The 17993-nt window shown below is 33.7% G+C and overlaps 1 protein-coding gene across 1 annotated transcript; it reads left to right on the top strand.

The window, feature by feature from the left end:
• Nucleotides 1-204: 204 nt before the first annotated feature.
• On the top strand, nucleotides 205-11896 carry LOC100370371 (eukaryotic translation initiation factor 4H-like). Its single transcript, XM_085491101.1, has 8 exons — nucleotides 205-317; nucleotides 1849-2011; nucleotides 3100-3148; nucleotides 4760-4824; nucleotides 8729-8816; nucleotides 10225-10335; nucleotides 10837-11004; nucleotides 11606-11896. Exons 1-8 carry the CDS (start codon nucleotides 247-249, stop codon nucleotides 11770-11772), a joined length of 882 nt encoding a protein of 293 aa, XP_085347227.1. The 5' UTR covers nucleotides 205-246; the 3' UTR covers nucleotides 11773-11896.
• Nucleotides 11897-17993: the final 6097 nt, after the last annotated feature.

Raw genomic sequence — 17993 nt, 5'->3', positions numbered from 1 at the left:
ATGTTGGTTAATTCTGGCAGCAGTTGGGGGTTTATATCTTGTTTTCAGTTAATAAATTATTATTTTTTTGTAATTGAAAATGCTACTGTAATAATTTATTCGGTCTAAAATGACTGTTTTATTGCTATACTTTTTGTTGCACTGATTTTTTATGAGGCACTTAGAGGTTACTGCTTCGGAGGAGAGAAACGGAAGTGGCAATATGTAGAAACAAACTAACCTACTTGGTTATGTGCTGCATCCAAGATGTCGGACAGCTATGGCTCATACGATGATAACCGTGGATCATACGGCGGAGGGGGACAGCAGCGATATGGGTTCGTATTTTCATTTTTTCTGTCAGAACTAACCATTGAAGTATGGGCTATCACCAGACGCAAAAAAACACCTTCCCTGGCTAATTTCTCAATGAAAAAATGCGTTTCTTTTATTGGTCATTGAACTTGAGACCGAGTCCATTCACGAGGTGTTCCTTGCACAGGGTTTCTTTTGACGACATGTCATTCAGAGCTAAAAAAAATCACTCACTATTATCAAAATCAGGAATTCCAATCACGTTCAATTGCGTGCTCATGTTCTTAACTCCTGATATTTTATTATTTGGTTTCATCGAGCGTGGGATTTGTAATTCTGGAGGGGAAAAATCGCCTCGTTGCCATTTGCCAGCTGGACACTCGACTGAACTTAAAACTAACCACATGGAATCAATAAATATGTCAATTTTCCCAATATTGGAAAAAAATAGTATGCGTGTGTTTGTTTTTTCAAATAAATTTAGCAAATCAATTTCATTTTACAAATATGGTTTGTGGTAATAAAATTACTAATACTACTTTCTTTGACAGATTGCATTTTTTTTATGATCAAATGATTTAAAAATTTTCATTCAATATTTTTGACTTAGTGTTAAAATGATACAATTTGTACTTGTTTTATCACTTATGTGAAAACAATGAAATAAATTGAATACCTTCTTTCGAGAGTTTATTTTCATTAATTTATTCTACATTGAGAATGCTTTGTGTTTTTCTCTAAAGACGACAGACCAGACTTGGCAACACCAGCAATGAAATATGCTAAATAGATATTTACCGGTACCTCGTAATTATGATTTTGCAAAACAATGTTTTATTTTGTTTTGAATGTCATGACTAAAGAAGTTTAGTATTCAGTTTAGAAAGGTTTTAATAGTGTAAGCAGAAAGTCTGTTAGCAAATAGTTTGCAACTTTGCAAAACACTTTGTTTTTTTTACTAATCTACCGGTAGTTGACGGCGCTGTTCCATTAACATGCGCATAGTTTATCATACTAGATGAGAATAAAGTACAGTTTTTCGATATGAAATGCATTCTTTAGAATATACAAACAGGTTGTTTTGAAATGTTTTAATATTTCTTAAATTACCGGTACATACAATGTAGATAAAAGAAAAAATGAAGAATCATTATTAAACATGTGCATTAGATTTGCAAATCATATTGTTGATCCTCCTATGAAATGGTGAATCATACACAGCACACCATGGGCATGAAAGCAACATTGCTAACTAATTAGCATGTATGCTTGCTATTCCACTGCATTCGTGTTAGAATGATATATGCGGCCAAAGAAAGCATGGGGTTGAATTCATTACTAATCTATAATCACCATCTCGCTATCATTATTAACCATAAATAAAATATCCCATGTGGTTTTATAAATGAGTCACTAATTTAAAATCTGTTTAATTTAATTAAAATTCATTAGCTGTGATTAGTATTGGATATTGATATATAAAGTACCATTTAGAATCTTGTGTAGTACATGTACTGTGTACAAGTCTAATGTTTCATATTGACTTATTTGTAGTGGCTACGATAATCGTCAACGAGGATATGGAGGAGGAGGTGGTGGAGGAGGTTCTAGACAACCTAAAACTATGCCTACAGAGCCTCCCTTTACTGCTTTTGTAGGCAACCTTCCACAAAATTGTGTCCAGGGTGATTTGGATCATATATTTAGCTCATTGCGGGTAAGTACAAATGTTCTGCTTTCTTTCCTTTGAATACTTGTGTTTTTATGTTGCATGTATTATAAAAAGATATTTTTTTTGAGCTACCATTTTAGCTAACCTGTACTAGTTTTCTCAGCAGTAAATGATTTAGTGCAGGCAGGTTTTCACTTTACAGGATTCAGTACAGGCAGATATTTTAGGGTCCACTGTTCTCGTGTCAGTTTTTTCTTAATGCAAGGTTCAGTGCAGGCAGGTTTTCAGTTTTTAAGTGTTCAGTGTAGGCAAATTTCAGTTTACACAGGGTTCACTGTAGATTTTAATTAAGTTTACACACAGGGTTCAGTGCAGACAGATTTTCAGTTTACATAGGGTTCAATGTGCAGTGTTCTCTCCAAAGCGTTTTAGCATAGCGGGCCACTACTCTATAACTTATGTCCCACCAAGTTTTATTGTGAATCTGTTATACACATTTACTATTTCTGGTGTTCATTCATTAACATGTTAAACATAACAATAAAACAGAATTGGCACTTGCTAGCAGACTGAAATGAAGTGTGAAGCTTGGTTTTTGTTGCGTTCAAAAGTAGAAAGCAAATAAACATGACACACTAGACTAGAATTATCGAAAAACACAAGGCAAGTTAGGTCAACCGAGACTGCTTGAAAGCAGTGATGAAATTGAATCACAAATTGAAATCACAGTCAATAAATCTATCATCACTTTTAAATCAGCTTTGATGTAAAAGTAATACTCGGAGTGCTGGAGAAATGACTACATCTGTGACCGTCCTTCATCGTTGACCTTGCCGTGGAAGATCAGACACAGCAAATCGGTAAATCAAACCCCTGTCACCAGAAATCAATTTTCTAATTAGCTATTTATTTCCTTACTGATTAAGTCACAGGTGCAGTTTTAATGTTTAGCTAGCATAATTAACCTTGTTTAATTAGGGTATAGTGCAGGTAACCTACCCTAGCTTTACACAGGTTTTCAGTTTACACAGGGTTCAGTATAGGCTGCTTTTCTATTTACATAGAGTTCAGTATATGCAGGTTTTCAGTTTGCAGTGTTCAGTTTACTGTACATATATTCTTTGTATTCTTAGGTGAAAGGAGTGCGATTGGTAAGAGATAAAGAAACTGATAGATTTAAAGGTATATATTTGGCAGTCGTCAAAGCAAAAACATTATTTTACAGACACTATTTGCTATTCCCAAAAACATTATACTGTAAATCACTTCAATATAAAAATATATAAAAAAACAAATGTTAATATTATGTAAATTTGCCAAAAATACATTCATTTACCGTACTCGACCACGTTAACGCCCATGCCCGGGCAAGCGCCCACCCCCCACTTTTGCGCAATTTTTATATTTGGGGTCACATTCGGCAAAGCGCCCCCACCCCTTCAAAATGCAACTAATTTAAAACTTGGTCTTGCGTAACGAATCTTGGTAATCGTTTTTATATGATACAGCATGGATATCGATCGCTGTGAACATGTTGTGAATGCGTAGAACACGGTAATTGTGCGTAAACTACGCTTCGACAATGACCTGTTAATACAAGTAAAATGCGATAAATATTTCATGCCATATTCAGTTTACCTCTCAAAAATGGCTAGTTACTAGTTTTTTGGAAAAACTATGTCGTTTATTCGCTGAAATCAATTCCAACAGATGGTACTTCGACATCGATTATTCACTTCCGCATTGCGTTACCGGAAAGTCTTCAGGAATTTCCGAAGAATTGCGTCAGTACAACACAGCATTCTGATTAGTTAATAACCAACTTGACCCATTAGGTCAAAGGACGCTGCTGTAGATCAAATCTGCAATTGCATCATGGTGGAAAGTGATTTTCATCGAGAGTTTGCCTACGATCCAACAACTTCGTCAGTGGAAATAATATGACAATTTTGACTTCGACTGTGTTCCAACAGACTCAAATGTTTTTAATTCCGTAAATTATGGTGGTACGTAATTAATATTGTAATAAAATGTGCGTATTTTTTGTGATCATTTCTGTTTCTTCATTGTGAAAATCAATGACGACGCAACTAATTTAGTAATTTGATTTTCCCTCAAAGACGTAATCTGTCATTTGATGAATCAAAATTTTTATTTGCACTCTTTTTCGAGGGGGGTGCTCGGGTAAGCGCCCACCCCTACAAAATCGTGATTTTCTGAGTTGAGGCCCCTGGGCGCTAACGCGGTCGAGTACGGTATATGCAATTAGCTGTGGTCATTTCACTAATGTTGTCATTTTTTATTTCATTTACTGCTTTCTTAAACTATGTCCCAGTTTCTTGCCACTACAATACTCCAACTCTGCCTCGGGTGTCCGGTGGGTTGCTTGTGGCGAGAGACTGGGAAAACTGTTATAGTACAGGTTATAAAAATGTATAAAGTAAGAAAAAAAATCATAAAATACCAATACTTTTTAACATGTTAACATAATGCAAGATTTGTTTTTATTTTGGCCTCCTTAATTTTATACAGTAAAACTATAATCACATCAGTTTTTCACTGTAACATTCCTGAATTTAAAACACATGAATATGTAAAATTACAATTACGATGCCTCATTGTTTTACTGTAACATTCCTGAATTTAAAACACAGGAAAGATGTTAAATGTATCGAAATAATAATTAAATAGCTGTGAAAATATTTAATGCTTTCACATTTTACTACCACCGTAATGTGTCAAATAAATTTTAATTTTCAAAATAATCCAAAATTGTTTGTGTTTATTTGACAGGATTTTGTTATGTTGAATTTGATGACATTGATTCTCTTAAAGAGGCCCTTACATATGATGGTGCTGTGAGTATAAATCTAATTTACATTGTATTTTGTAACTGTACATACATACATTTCTTGTTAAAATTACATATTATGTTCCACAACTTCACTTCACTACATAATACCAAACATTACATTTATGTTCCTTTACATTACTAAACACACTACATATTACATTTCTCATTACATTAATACTACACATTATGTTCCTTTACATTACTAACCCATTACATATTACATTTCTCATTACATTAATACTACACATTATGTTTCTTTACATTACTAACCCATTACATATTACATATTACATTTCTCATTACATTAATACTACACTTTATGTTCCTTCACAGTACTAAATCCATTTCATATTACATTTCTCATTACATTAATACTACACATTATGTTCCTTTACAGTACTAAACCCACTACATATTACATTTCTCATTACATTAATACTACACATTATGTTCCTTTACATTACTAAACCCATTACATATTACATTTCTCATTACATTAATACTACACATTATGTTCCTTTACAGTACTAAACCCACTACATATTACATTTCTCATTACATTAATACTACACATTATGTTCCTTTACATTACTAACCCATTACATATTACATTTCTCATTACATTAATACTACACATTATGTTCCTTTACATTACTAACCCATTACATATTACATTTCTCATTACATTAATACTACACATTATGTTCCTTTACAGTACTAAACCCATTACATATTACATTTCTCATTACATTAATACTACACTTTATGTTCCTTCACAGTACTAAATCCATTTCATATTACATTTCTCATTACATTAATACTACACATTATGTTCCTTTACAGTACTAAACCCACTACATATTACATTTCTCATTACATTAATACTACACATTATGTTCCTTTACATTACTAAACCCATTACATATTACATTTCTCATTACATTAATACTACACATTATGTTCCTTTACAGTACTAAACCCACTACATATTACATTTCTCATTACATTAATACTACACATTATGTTCCTTTACATTACTAACCCATTACATATTACATTTCTCATTACATTAATACTACACATTATGTTCCTTTACAGTACTAAACCCATTACATATTACATTTCTCATTACATTAATACTACACATTATGTTCCTTTACATTACTAAACCCATTACATATTACATTTCTCATTACATTAATACTACACATTATGTTCCTTTACAGTACTAAACCCACTACATATTACATTTCTCATTACATTAATACTACACATTATGTTCCTTTACATTACTACAACCATTACATATTACATTTCTCATTACATTAATACTACACATTATGTTCCTTTACATTACTAAACCCATTACATATTACATTTCTCATTACATTAATACTACACATTATGTTCCTTTACATTACTAAACCCATTACATATTACATTTCTCATTACATTAATACTACACATTATGTTCCTTTACAGTACTAAACCCATTACATATTACATTTCTCATTACATTAATACTACACATTATGTTCCTTTACAGTACTAAACCCATTACATATTACATTTCTCATTACATTAATACTACACATTATGTTCCTTTACAGTACTAAACCCAGTACATATTACATTTCTCATTACATTAATACTACACATTATGTTCCTTTACAGTACTAAACCCATTACAGATTACATTTCTCATTACAATTAATACTACACATTATTTTCCTTTACATTACTAAACCCATTACATATTACATTTCTCATTACATTAATACTACACATTATTTTCCTTTACATTACTAAACCAATACAGATTACATTTCTCATTAGGGGAGAGTAGGAAATCAAACGGGCGGTGCACCGCGATCATTACCGCGGTGGTGGCGGGTGCTCGCCGGTCGGCCGCATTTTATGCAAATTTATGCATAGATTCCATGACGCCGGCTGACCGCTGTCTTCCGCGGTGGACTCGCACAGCAATTCACACTTATTGTCAAGACCATTAATGAACACAAAGAACTGGGAAATTAAAAGGATCACAAAGTTCTAATGAAAAGTTAAACCAATTTGGCTGAGCCAAAAGCTAGGAAACTAGTCTATAATAGTTGACATTATTTTATTTGCCTGAGCCTTGGAATAAAATCACAAAACAATCCAGAAAGACGTAGAGATCAAATATGTTTACAGTATTGCACGGGCTCTAAATATTTCAACTTTGCAATGTATTGCTTTCATAATAATTACGCAAACTCAGTTATTTTTATTATTGTTGGGACACTAACCCGGGCTATTGGGTCTGTGAATATTTCAATATTACCGACTTGATAATGCATTGCATTCGTAATTATTACGCAAATATAAACATGGGCGCATTTAAATCATTGAAAAAGATAGTCAGGTCCCGGAGTCAGGTGTCTAACGAAAGTCGAGAAAATATTTTAAATACTTGTGACTCATCGGTGAATTATTTTATTCAAAATAAAGTGAATATGTAATATTAACCATACAATAACGTACAATATCATGCGTAATGTTAAATTTTTCTATAAGAAACTTGCAGCGCACTTCGATCGCATTATTCACGTACATTTCGACTGAACTCTTATAACCATGTGTTTGAATTACGTGCGGCAATGGACAATGACCTCAATGAGTTCACACCCTGACATTTAAATTCGGGCCACCCAGTTTGACGCCAAACGATATAGTGACTTAACATTTGTTCAAAAAATCGGTAAACTCTCGCGAAGAGTTAACGTCGTCGCAACGTCGTTTTTGACCAAAAAAAAAAAAACAGGTCAATACAAAATTATGTGTGCGAGGTTAGATTTATAGAACGTACATGACCGCTTAACTCTGTGTTTTTTTTAATAATCATGTCGCACGTGAAACACAGGAGACATTTTGTTTGTCCATTTTTTGTTTACCGATCTTGAACGTTTTGTCTGGAATGCGATACAGGCAAAGAATAAACATTAATGATACCCACTGTTGTCAAATCAACAAGAGGCTCGAATCAGGAAGGCTCGGCTATTTATAACTTCGTAAATAACATTCTTTTCATGTGGTAGACTTTATTCAAGTGTAACAAACGTAAGTGAAATGTATGGACGAGTCATAATACTCGTACCTTCGAAAGTTACGACTTTTACTCTTGGAATTGGTGATAAATACATGCATAAAATACAACATTGTTTCACGCAACAACAATTCGTATACAGCATTGGACTTATGGATTTTTATATTAACAAAATACGTGGGCCGAGAATATTACCATATGCTTAGTATTTCCATGCCAGCGATGCTCGTAACCTGCTCGATTTAAAAACAGCTATTTGAAACAAAGACTCATTGAATCACAAAGGAAACTGTTTAGTACGTATTTCACACCTTTCCTACGACCGCGGTTGCAACCGGTACCGGTGGCCACCACGGTAGAGACCCCTAAATTATAAGCAGTGCGCGGCTCTCCCCGGTGTACCGCGGAGAGCCGTGGTGATTACCGCGGTGAACCGCCAGTTTGATTTCCTACTCTCCCCTTACATTAATACTACACATTATGTTCCTTTACATTACTACAACCATTACATATTACATTTCTCATTACATTAATACTACACATTATGTTCCTTTACATTACTAAACCCATTACATATTACATTTCTCATTACATTAATACTACACATTATGTTCCTTTACATTACTAAACCCATTACATATTACATTTCTCATTACATTAATACTACACATTATGTTCCTTTACATTACTAACCCATTATATTTCTCATTATACTAATTCTGCACATTACATTCAATGACATTACTTCACTCCTAAGTATGTACAAGATCTTTTGGATTTTGTATGAAATTACATTATTATTTGTATTTGATTTGATTGTCAGGAATATGAAAGCTGTCGATTACGTGTTGATGTAGCTGAAGCCAGGCGGAATGATAGAGGATCTGATAGAGGGCGAGGAGGACGTGGAGGTGTGTATAACCAAGATATTTTGCCTTTCATTTCTGACAATATCATAGCACAGTTTTCCTGGATTACATGCTTTTTGCATTGCTTAGAATGTCTTCATAGATCAGCAGTCTTTTCAATGAAGGCTGGAACATTAGTCCCCGAAGTACAAAAACAGGGACTTTAATGGACTGACCTCCGTCCATTTGTCCATCCATATCCAGCCATATCTCACCACATGCTTGGGCTGATCAAGTTCAATCTTGACACATATGTCAGACATTATATCGGACATATGCACTCGCATATATTTTCATGATCTGATTCAAGGTGGGCGAATGGCAGCCATCGTCAGGCCAGAAATCAAAATCCCACGTTTTCACCACTCCAGAATTGTATCTCAGTCGTGTGTTGACGGATTTGGTTTAAACTTGGTACATATGTTGAACACAATAATATTGATTTGTCATTTTATTTTTCGGATACAGTTCAAAATGACCGATTGATCTATATCTCTGACATGCATGGAATGATCCAGTTGAAACTTCACACATACATCATATCTGACATATGCAGATGCATTTGTTTTATGATCCGATTCAAGATGACTGAATGGCAGCCATTTTAAGGCCAAAAATGTATCACTATTCCTGAACTGGATTTGTTCAAACTTGGTATATTTATTTGAGAAAGTCGAATAAGTCAAAATTATTTTCTACAGTGTGACTGTAAGGCTGCTCTCATCATTCTCAGATGTGGCTGTCAAATCAGTATTGAGCTCTGCCTCAGTAATAAATGAACATTAAATAAATAAAATAAAATAAAACAAAGCGTTTATGCCTGTTTTGTTTCTTCGATTGGCCTATTAAATTGAAACTTGACACATTGACACTTATGTGTGAATGTTGTATTGCATTTATTTCATATTCTGATCGTAGATTGTCGTTTGTTGGCATTTTTGTTCCTGAAAATGCTGATGCATTTATCGTATCTAAAGTGTACAAGACATGTACCGGTATATCTGATGATACATTGACAATCAGACAAGTCATTGTAGGATATTGTAGCATTTTAGGTTGTTTGGCAATTCAAATTCAATTTCAAAATGAGTACCATATTTGCTCTATTAGTAGCGCATGCTACATAAATGACAGTGGTGTGTCAGGGGACAAAAGTTATAATATTTCAATGATTCTTTTTATGATTATATGTATTTGTTGTTTACATACGCTCCTGTTGGAGATGCACTTCTAATAGAGTAAATATGGTAGGTACATTCACACATTGTGTTGTTGAATATGGCTGATTGGTGGCCATTTTGTTCCAGATATGATTTTATTTCTAAATGTGTTTATAAATTTGATTGTAATTTGTTTTAATTAAATATATGACTAACTAGCACATATTGTCAATGCTTGTATGATGCGTTAGGTTTCCGAGGCAGTGACCGAGGGGGTGGACGTGGCCGTGGTGGCTACAGGGATCAAGGAGGTTTCAGAGATCAAGGAGGTTTCAGAGATCAAGGTGGTTACAGAGATCAAGGTAGGGTTTCAGGCTGCTGATCAATTCTAACAATTATAAGATTCACATTTAGCATTTGGCAACATTTGAAGAGTCTCCCAGAATGCATTTCTGAGATACTATTTGGGACATGAAAATATAGTTCACCAATGAAACTTCTGTGTTTAATCTTTGAATGCCAAATCTAATTCTCTTTACTCAAAATAAACCTGAATTTCAAAAGTGGACCAGTTTTCATATTAGTTGCCCCTTGACAAAAATGGATCAGTTTTCATTTTAGTTGCCTGATTACAAAAGCGGTTGACAATCGTCAATTTCGACACTGATGTATATAGACTGATGCATGCTGGAGATTGATGTCACTGAGTTAATCTGTTCACATACTTTGCATTATGCCATGATCTCGGAAATATAACTTTAGTTCCTATATTTATTTCTTGTTTTGTTTTTTTTCCAATTGATGAGAATTATGAAATGAGTTGTTTATTTTATGCAACATTTGTGTCCTGTTCTGGTCTACAGGCTACAAAAGAGATGGTTTTGATGATGGAGCAAGAAGTGGCGGTGACTATAGAAGGGGCGGTGGAGGACAATGGGCTGGTGATAGAGGAGGATCAACAGGTTACAGAGACAGAGATAGAGATAGGCCGCCACCAAGGTCACAGGAAGAGCTACGTGAGCCAACCGCTGGTATGTACATAATGAATAAAAATTGATTTAGCACTTTGCTAGTTTAAATCAGTTGCATGGCTCTAAAAACCAGTAGCACAAAAAAAATTCTGACTACTGCTCTTGTAGCCCAACTGGTCTACTATAAAAATTTATGAAAAAATGGTATTTTGTTTCCTACTTCAAGTTCAAGTCCTATTAAAGCTCATTTGTCATCTTCTCCATGCATTCATTATTATGTGTAAATGCCATTAAAATAAGGAAAATGAAAAAAATAATTTTTTTCAAGATTTCTATTTTTGTGATAGTTTCTACCAGGTATTTGTGAAATTATTTGATCATATTTTAAAATTTTGATACAAGATCAAAAAGTCTTATATTATTGACAGGAATCCTACTATTGTGAACAAATTTAAAAAACCAAAAATGCATTTTATTTAGTGTGTTTCCAGTGTCATCAGTTTTCAATTATGACAATGGTAAGTTCTCTGCCATGATGCATTGCATTAACTTTAAAATTGGTAGCTCAGCTGGCTTTCGATGAGGTTTTTTATAGTCCTGGTTTTTCAATTTTGGTATTTTTCTCATTTCTATTATCTTTGGTATTTATTTCTCCCAACAGAGGAAGCAGCTGCCAGACCCAGACTCAAGTTAGCACCACGCACTGTCAAAGACCCCATTCATCAACAAGTTGTAACGGCCCAAACTGCTAGTATATTTGGCACAGGGAAACCACGTGTGGAACCTGACAAACCAGATGAGCCAGAAGAGCAAGTGGTGAAAGAATGAGTGGTTTTTTTGTACTTCCTTTAGATTTTTTCCCTATTGATGTCGATATTTTATCATTCTTAGTGTCTACACCTATTATCAACTTGTAGTAAAGTTTTCAGCCTTTTTCTTGTTCTTCCAAAAATTATTAATAATCACTTTGTATTTGATGTATACCTTGCCCCCACCACACAGACTGCAGTGCAGTAGTGCTGTCATCTCGTGGAAAAAGTTAATCCAATTCATTTCCTGAGGTTACCCTCCATGCTTGCAAGATGCAATCAAGTATCTCAAGGAACAACATCAAAAGCTTCATCCTATCCTTTGGCAACCCAAGTTTATTGTTAAGTCATTAAAAATAGAATTGATTTTCTGATAAAAACTTTTCAAGGCCAAACAAACCCGCTTATCACCCCACCAACCCAACCCGAACTCCAATCTAAAGAAATTATCGGTATGTTTTTTTTAATCTGACATCAATCTTTTGATGTTGCCCCTTTTTGGTCTTGTGAAATTGAGCCAAGAAGCAAAACCTTGGCCAGCAGCAATTCTGTTCGATCACTCAAGGTAAATCTAAGTTTGTAAAGCATATGCCTCCTGCATTTTTCACTTAACTTTTTGGAAACATTTTGATCATCAGATAAAAATACGAATTCTGATGAAAGATAGGTTAACTCAACTGATTTTTATCTTATTGAAATCCACTGCAATTCAGTTTTATGTTCACATTTTTAAAAAAATAAGGCTGAATTTTACCATTAACAAATTGTCCATTGACGTTGTTTTTTTCCCAATCATTTTGGCTATCTGTGGTGCCTTTAAAGCAGGCAATGTTTAGTACCCTGGTGGTAATAAATTAATCCTCTATACCTAACAGTGGTTTCATCTTGTAGCACTGAACTGGTAACTTTTAAACCTCAAGTTGGATCAATTTTCATGACTACTGCATCTGCGTTAAGTCTCACATATTTGACACATCATTTTGCAAAACTATCAAAACAAATGAGTGCTGGATAAATCACTTTTACAACCCATACAAAAACACATGCTAGAGTGCTTACCTGTTTTTTAAATCAGAACATTTGTATTTGACAATTAATTCAATTTTAAACTTAACAAAAAGTAGATGAACACGATCATGGCTGTCATAAACATGTCTCTGTGGTGGCCCTATAGAAAATTAAAAAATTAAAAAAAACATGCCATGAAAATTTCTTAATTATAAAAACTATGATACGGTGAGCATGTTTGTGTAGGTTCCTTCATCATTTAATTGTTTTGCTGTTATTTTCATCTTTTGACACAGTATGGACTAATTTAATATCAAACCTAAAAATGTAATGAACAGTTTTCTCTGTTGATCAAGACCAAACAAAAATGAATTATCTTGGTCCTGATTTTGAAATAAATCACAGATAATTTATTGTTGAAACCTGTGTATGAAAAGTTGACAGTAAAAGAATTAAATAATTGATGTGTATGAATATAACAATTCAAAGTGATAAAAAAAAATGAACTAAAATTAATTCAGCTTTACTTTTATTTCGCAGTTCTAGAAACTTCTGGTAATGATAAAATATTCATATATGGCATACACTACCTAATATGGTATGTAATTCCAAATATGGAATTTGAATAATTTTATTGCACCTTCCAAAGAGAGTTTGATTGTCTTTTGCTACAGCAAGGTGGCCGAAGTACAGCTTTGTACCGTTTATGAATAAGATGCTATTAATTTTGTTTGTTTTATTTTACCTTTATACAAAACTAGCAGTTGCAATGTAATTTTATAAACGTTGATATTTTTTGGCAAAAACATTTGTACAGTTCAAGTGTAGATGCTCATTTTAAAATTTTAAACATCATAAACATGTATTCATTTAATTGGTAGATGCCACCACTGCTTTACACTGAATCGTTATTTCTTCTAGATAGACTGAAACTTAGAGGGTTAGAAATGCCGCTGAATTGTCACATATTTGTAGTTTGACTACTTAGAATGAATTTTCATTTCTGTGTACATTATATCGATGCAGGATAATGCAGCACTAACTATTTCAACAAACCTGGAAAATGTTTGCTGGGACAATTCATAGATGTTGAATGGTTCTATCACTTAATCCTTGATCTTAGCACAGAGTGCTACATCATCTAAAGCATCTAAACCCATTGTACAACTAATTCAAAGTGGAATCCCTCATACAAACGTTTTACCAAACTATGATATACACTGCGTCAATAATTGAAGGAAAAAAATAATTATACATACATGTATACATAAAATAAAATAAAAAATACGAAAGTTTTGTTGTATTTCCCCATTAGAATGACCTTTATATAAAATACAGAAAAGTTGTTCAGAATGTACGTGAATCGCTTGTTTTGATGAAATGGAGGTAGACAGTTATATTGTTAATTTTCTCTTAGTAGCTGATAGATTGCATTTGATGTTTGTCTCCAAAGTAGCTGTTCCGGCGACACATGCGGCAAAAGTTCAGGGATTTTTTTTTTCTCCCTATATATTATATCTGGAAGCAACACAAAAAACATGAATAAATATTTTTAAAAAAAAAAGCTGTTATTGTGTAAGATAGTTGCAGACAAAAAAAAATCAAATGATCTTTCACGACCTAGTTATGTTCGAAATCTCACCTTTTTTCGGAATCTCTTAAAGACTAGCTTTCAACTCGGTACTATTTTATTCTTAACTCTATATTTCAGCGGAGTGTAGATAGGTGTGCATTTTCTTCGTCCCCTTTTTCTTTACTTTTTTTCCAGTCTTTTCTGTCATTACAAAAAGTTGTTGCATATTTGGACATTGGATAGTGAATATTTGCAATAAAACTTTTAAAATGATATGTGTTGTCATGTGTTCATTTTAGTATTGTGTTGTAGGTCCAGTCACTCAGCCTGGCATTTTTCTCAACTGTCAGATTCAAACCATGAACATACCACCAACTGTTTATCAGGCATGCCGGGACAGATTTCATTCAAATTTTTTGTAATCACTTCACTCGTGATTGGTTAGTGATGCATGTCATTTGGTTTTGTGATTTGAATATTAAAAGAAATTTGTTGCCAATCAACTTGGCAGCCATTTTTAGCCCTGACACACTCCACTAGGCTCATGGATTTGGTTGTCTGTTGCAGTATTTCATGGACAGAATTCCCTCTTGGTACATTATGATATAGTTGTGCCCCAGATTTGTTTTCTGTTCAGATACAAAAATGGTCGAGTCATGACCATATTTGAATCCAATGAAGTCCCAAACTTCTATATTTTATATGTATAGAGCATTATAAGTTGTGCTGATTGATGCAGTCAAAACTTAGAATGTGGGTAACACCTGTTGGTATACTGAGGTACATCCATTATTAGGCCCCATTTGACTATTAATTTGGGTTCCATCCGGAGCCATTTCTAGGATAATCTTTGACCAATCGCATTCAAACTTGGCATACAGACAATGTATGATGACCTACATATGCACGCCAATTTTCGTTAAAATTTGTTTAAATATGGCTGACTGTCAGCCATTTTGTTTTCAAATTTGCTAAATTCTGATATTTAAAACTGAACACGGTCATTGCAATCAAACTTTGTATGGTGATCATGCATATTGGGTTCTAGGTGCATGTCACTTTTTTTTTGAGATTCGGTTCAAGATGGCAGACTGGTGGCCGTTTTCGTGCCGATTCCTCCATAAGATTCAGTTCAAAGTTTGAACATTGGTACTATACTTCAAGATAACAAACCATGTTTTGTTTTGAGATTTGAACAAATTTGTCGAAATGGTGGCCATTTTGTTTAATATCTTAAAATCAGTCTGTAACTTGTCCGGAACTGTTTCTCAGGGCTGAATAGGGCGATTTCAATAAAACTTTGTATGATGATCATGTATATTGGGTTACACGTGCACATCACATTAAAATTTGGACTAAAATGGCTGACTGGCGTCCATTTTGTTTTTTTTCTTTTTTGTGTCGATTAAAGTTTGTACATACTGCAAGGTAACACAACATGTTTTGTCTTAAGATTTTATCAAATTTGTTGAAATTGTGGCCATTTTGTCAAAAAAAACGTAAAATATCATTCTGTAACATGTCCATTCTGTTTCAATCCAAGTTTGTATGGTGATCATGCATATCAGGTTACGGTGCAAGCCATATTTCTTTTTGAGATACTTGAACAACAAAACCCGATTGGCTGCGTTTTTCTTTCATGATATTTCCTCTAAGATATAGTCCAATTCAGTTCAAAGTTTCCATGTAGGTACTATGCTGACAGTAACGTAATCTGTGTTAGTGTTAAAAAACATTGATCTTTCATTTCTACATGTCACTTGTACTGAACATTTACATCGACTACAGCTAATACTGAACAGGGACTATGCATTATCAATGCTTGTTTTCAGATTTTTTTGAAATTAGGCGACTGGCAGTCATTTTGTTTCTCAAAACTACTTATTTTTGTTCATTCTTGTTTATGAGATTACAATTACCAAGTTTATTCAGATATTTCACAAAGATGCAAGTTGATTTTTGTCAAGACTTTATGCATTATTGCTGACCAGCAACAATTTTGTTTAACAAATATCTTCAATTTTGAGCTCCGTGCACAAACAATTGTATTCTATTCAATGAATCCTATCAAAAATGATTGACTGGCAGCCATTTTGTTTAAAGAAAATCTATTTTTACTCAATTCTGCTTATATCTCAAATTCTTACTGCTCAGGTAGATTCAAACTTGGTATACAGGTAAAAGTGTTTTATCGCATCAATTAAACCATAGACAGTATAGTCCTACTATACTGTCTATGATTAAACTTGGTCTGTTGCACGATCCAAACAAAGATGGTCAGCCAGCAGCCATTTTTTTTCAAATGCACTTTTTTGGACATACTCATTTGATTTAAACTTGGGATTACTGTTTTTTTTTATGATTTAAAGATAACAGAGCGGAGCTGTTCATATAGGTGATTGTCCGTCATCGTCTGTTATCCGTTCTGTTATCAACGTCTTCCTGAAATTAGACTCTATTGTTTTGATACTTAGGATGTAGGTACTGGTACCTTGGGTGTCAACTTTCATGACGATATCTTCAATTGTCTGTTTTTGATGAATATATTCTGGTAAAAAATGCTATTGTTGTCGACTTGAAAACTGCTACTCCAATTTCTTCGATACTTCGTACATGTGTACCTTGGATGGACCTCTGTTAGATTAGTTACTTCTGTGTATTAGGAGAACACTCTTGACTCTGCTGAAACAGCAGAGCTATTTTGACTCAAAATGGCTGACTGGTGGTCATTTCTCAGACGTGCTTTGAACAATTTGGGTTTAAACTTTTATCAATCAATGCACTTGATCAAAAAGAAGCATGTAAATATGACGTTTGTCATGTATTAAAGTACAAGAACGAAGGGGCTTTGACATTTTCCATGGCTTGTTTACTGACCGAGTGCACCTTAATCCCATGTGTGCGACAGAAGCAGTGCCATCATTATGCCGCACATATAATTGTTTGATGATCAAATTATCAAAATCAGCATTTAATTCCAGGACTAAATCTGTCATGTATTGACTGATTTCATTCAATAAACATTTAGGTTATCCTTTTGACAAAATTTCCAAATAGATATTTTTCAAAACTGGCAATTTTATTTCAATCCAATTTGTTGGTGGTCCTGCTGGTTCTGAAGAATACTAGTTTAAGGAGATTTGAGCCAAATGTTTGTCATACTTTCATCACGAGTTCATACCATTTGGAAACTGAAAATTAAAACAATGATTGGAGTCAAGAGATGATATTTTTGAGATACAAGAGTCCCAAATGTCATGGAACATTGACATCTTAACTCTGGTTTCCATGTGGGATGAAAAAGTTGTATATTATTGATATGAATCCTCATATTGTGAAGACATTATTTAGTGAGTTTCCAGGGTGCTATTTTACCATTATGGTATATACAATGGAGGTTCTCTCCCATAATGCATTGCATATATGGGCATGCTCAGTAGAGTTAAATTTTTAATTTGGATCAAACTGTCCTTACAAGCATGGCTGGGCAGTTTCAATCAAACTAAGTTCACACTGTTTTTATTGAAGCACATGCTTTTGTTTCCAGATTTGATTACAAATGACCATTAAACATTTGTTTTTTGAGCTATCTTGCCCATTTGCCTAGTAATTGTTGTAGTATTATTCAAAAATTAGCATGAAAATATTTTTGCTCATCT

This window comes from Saccoglossus kowalevskii, chromosome 16 (genome assembly GCF_978046115.1).
Source record: "Saccoglossus kowalevskii chromosome 16, keSacKowa6.1, whole genome shotgun sequence".
NCBI classification, from domain to species: Eukaryota; Metazoa; Hemichordata; class Enteropneusta; family Harrimaniidae; genus Saccoglossus; species Saccoglossus kowalevskii.
Note: the sequence above shows the minus strand (reverse complement) of the source record. Positions and strands in the feature narration are given on the sequence as shown.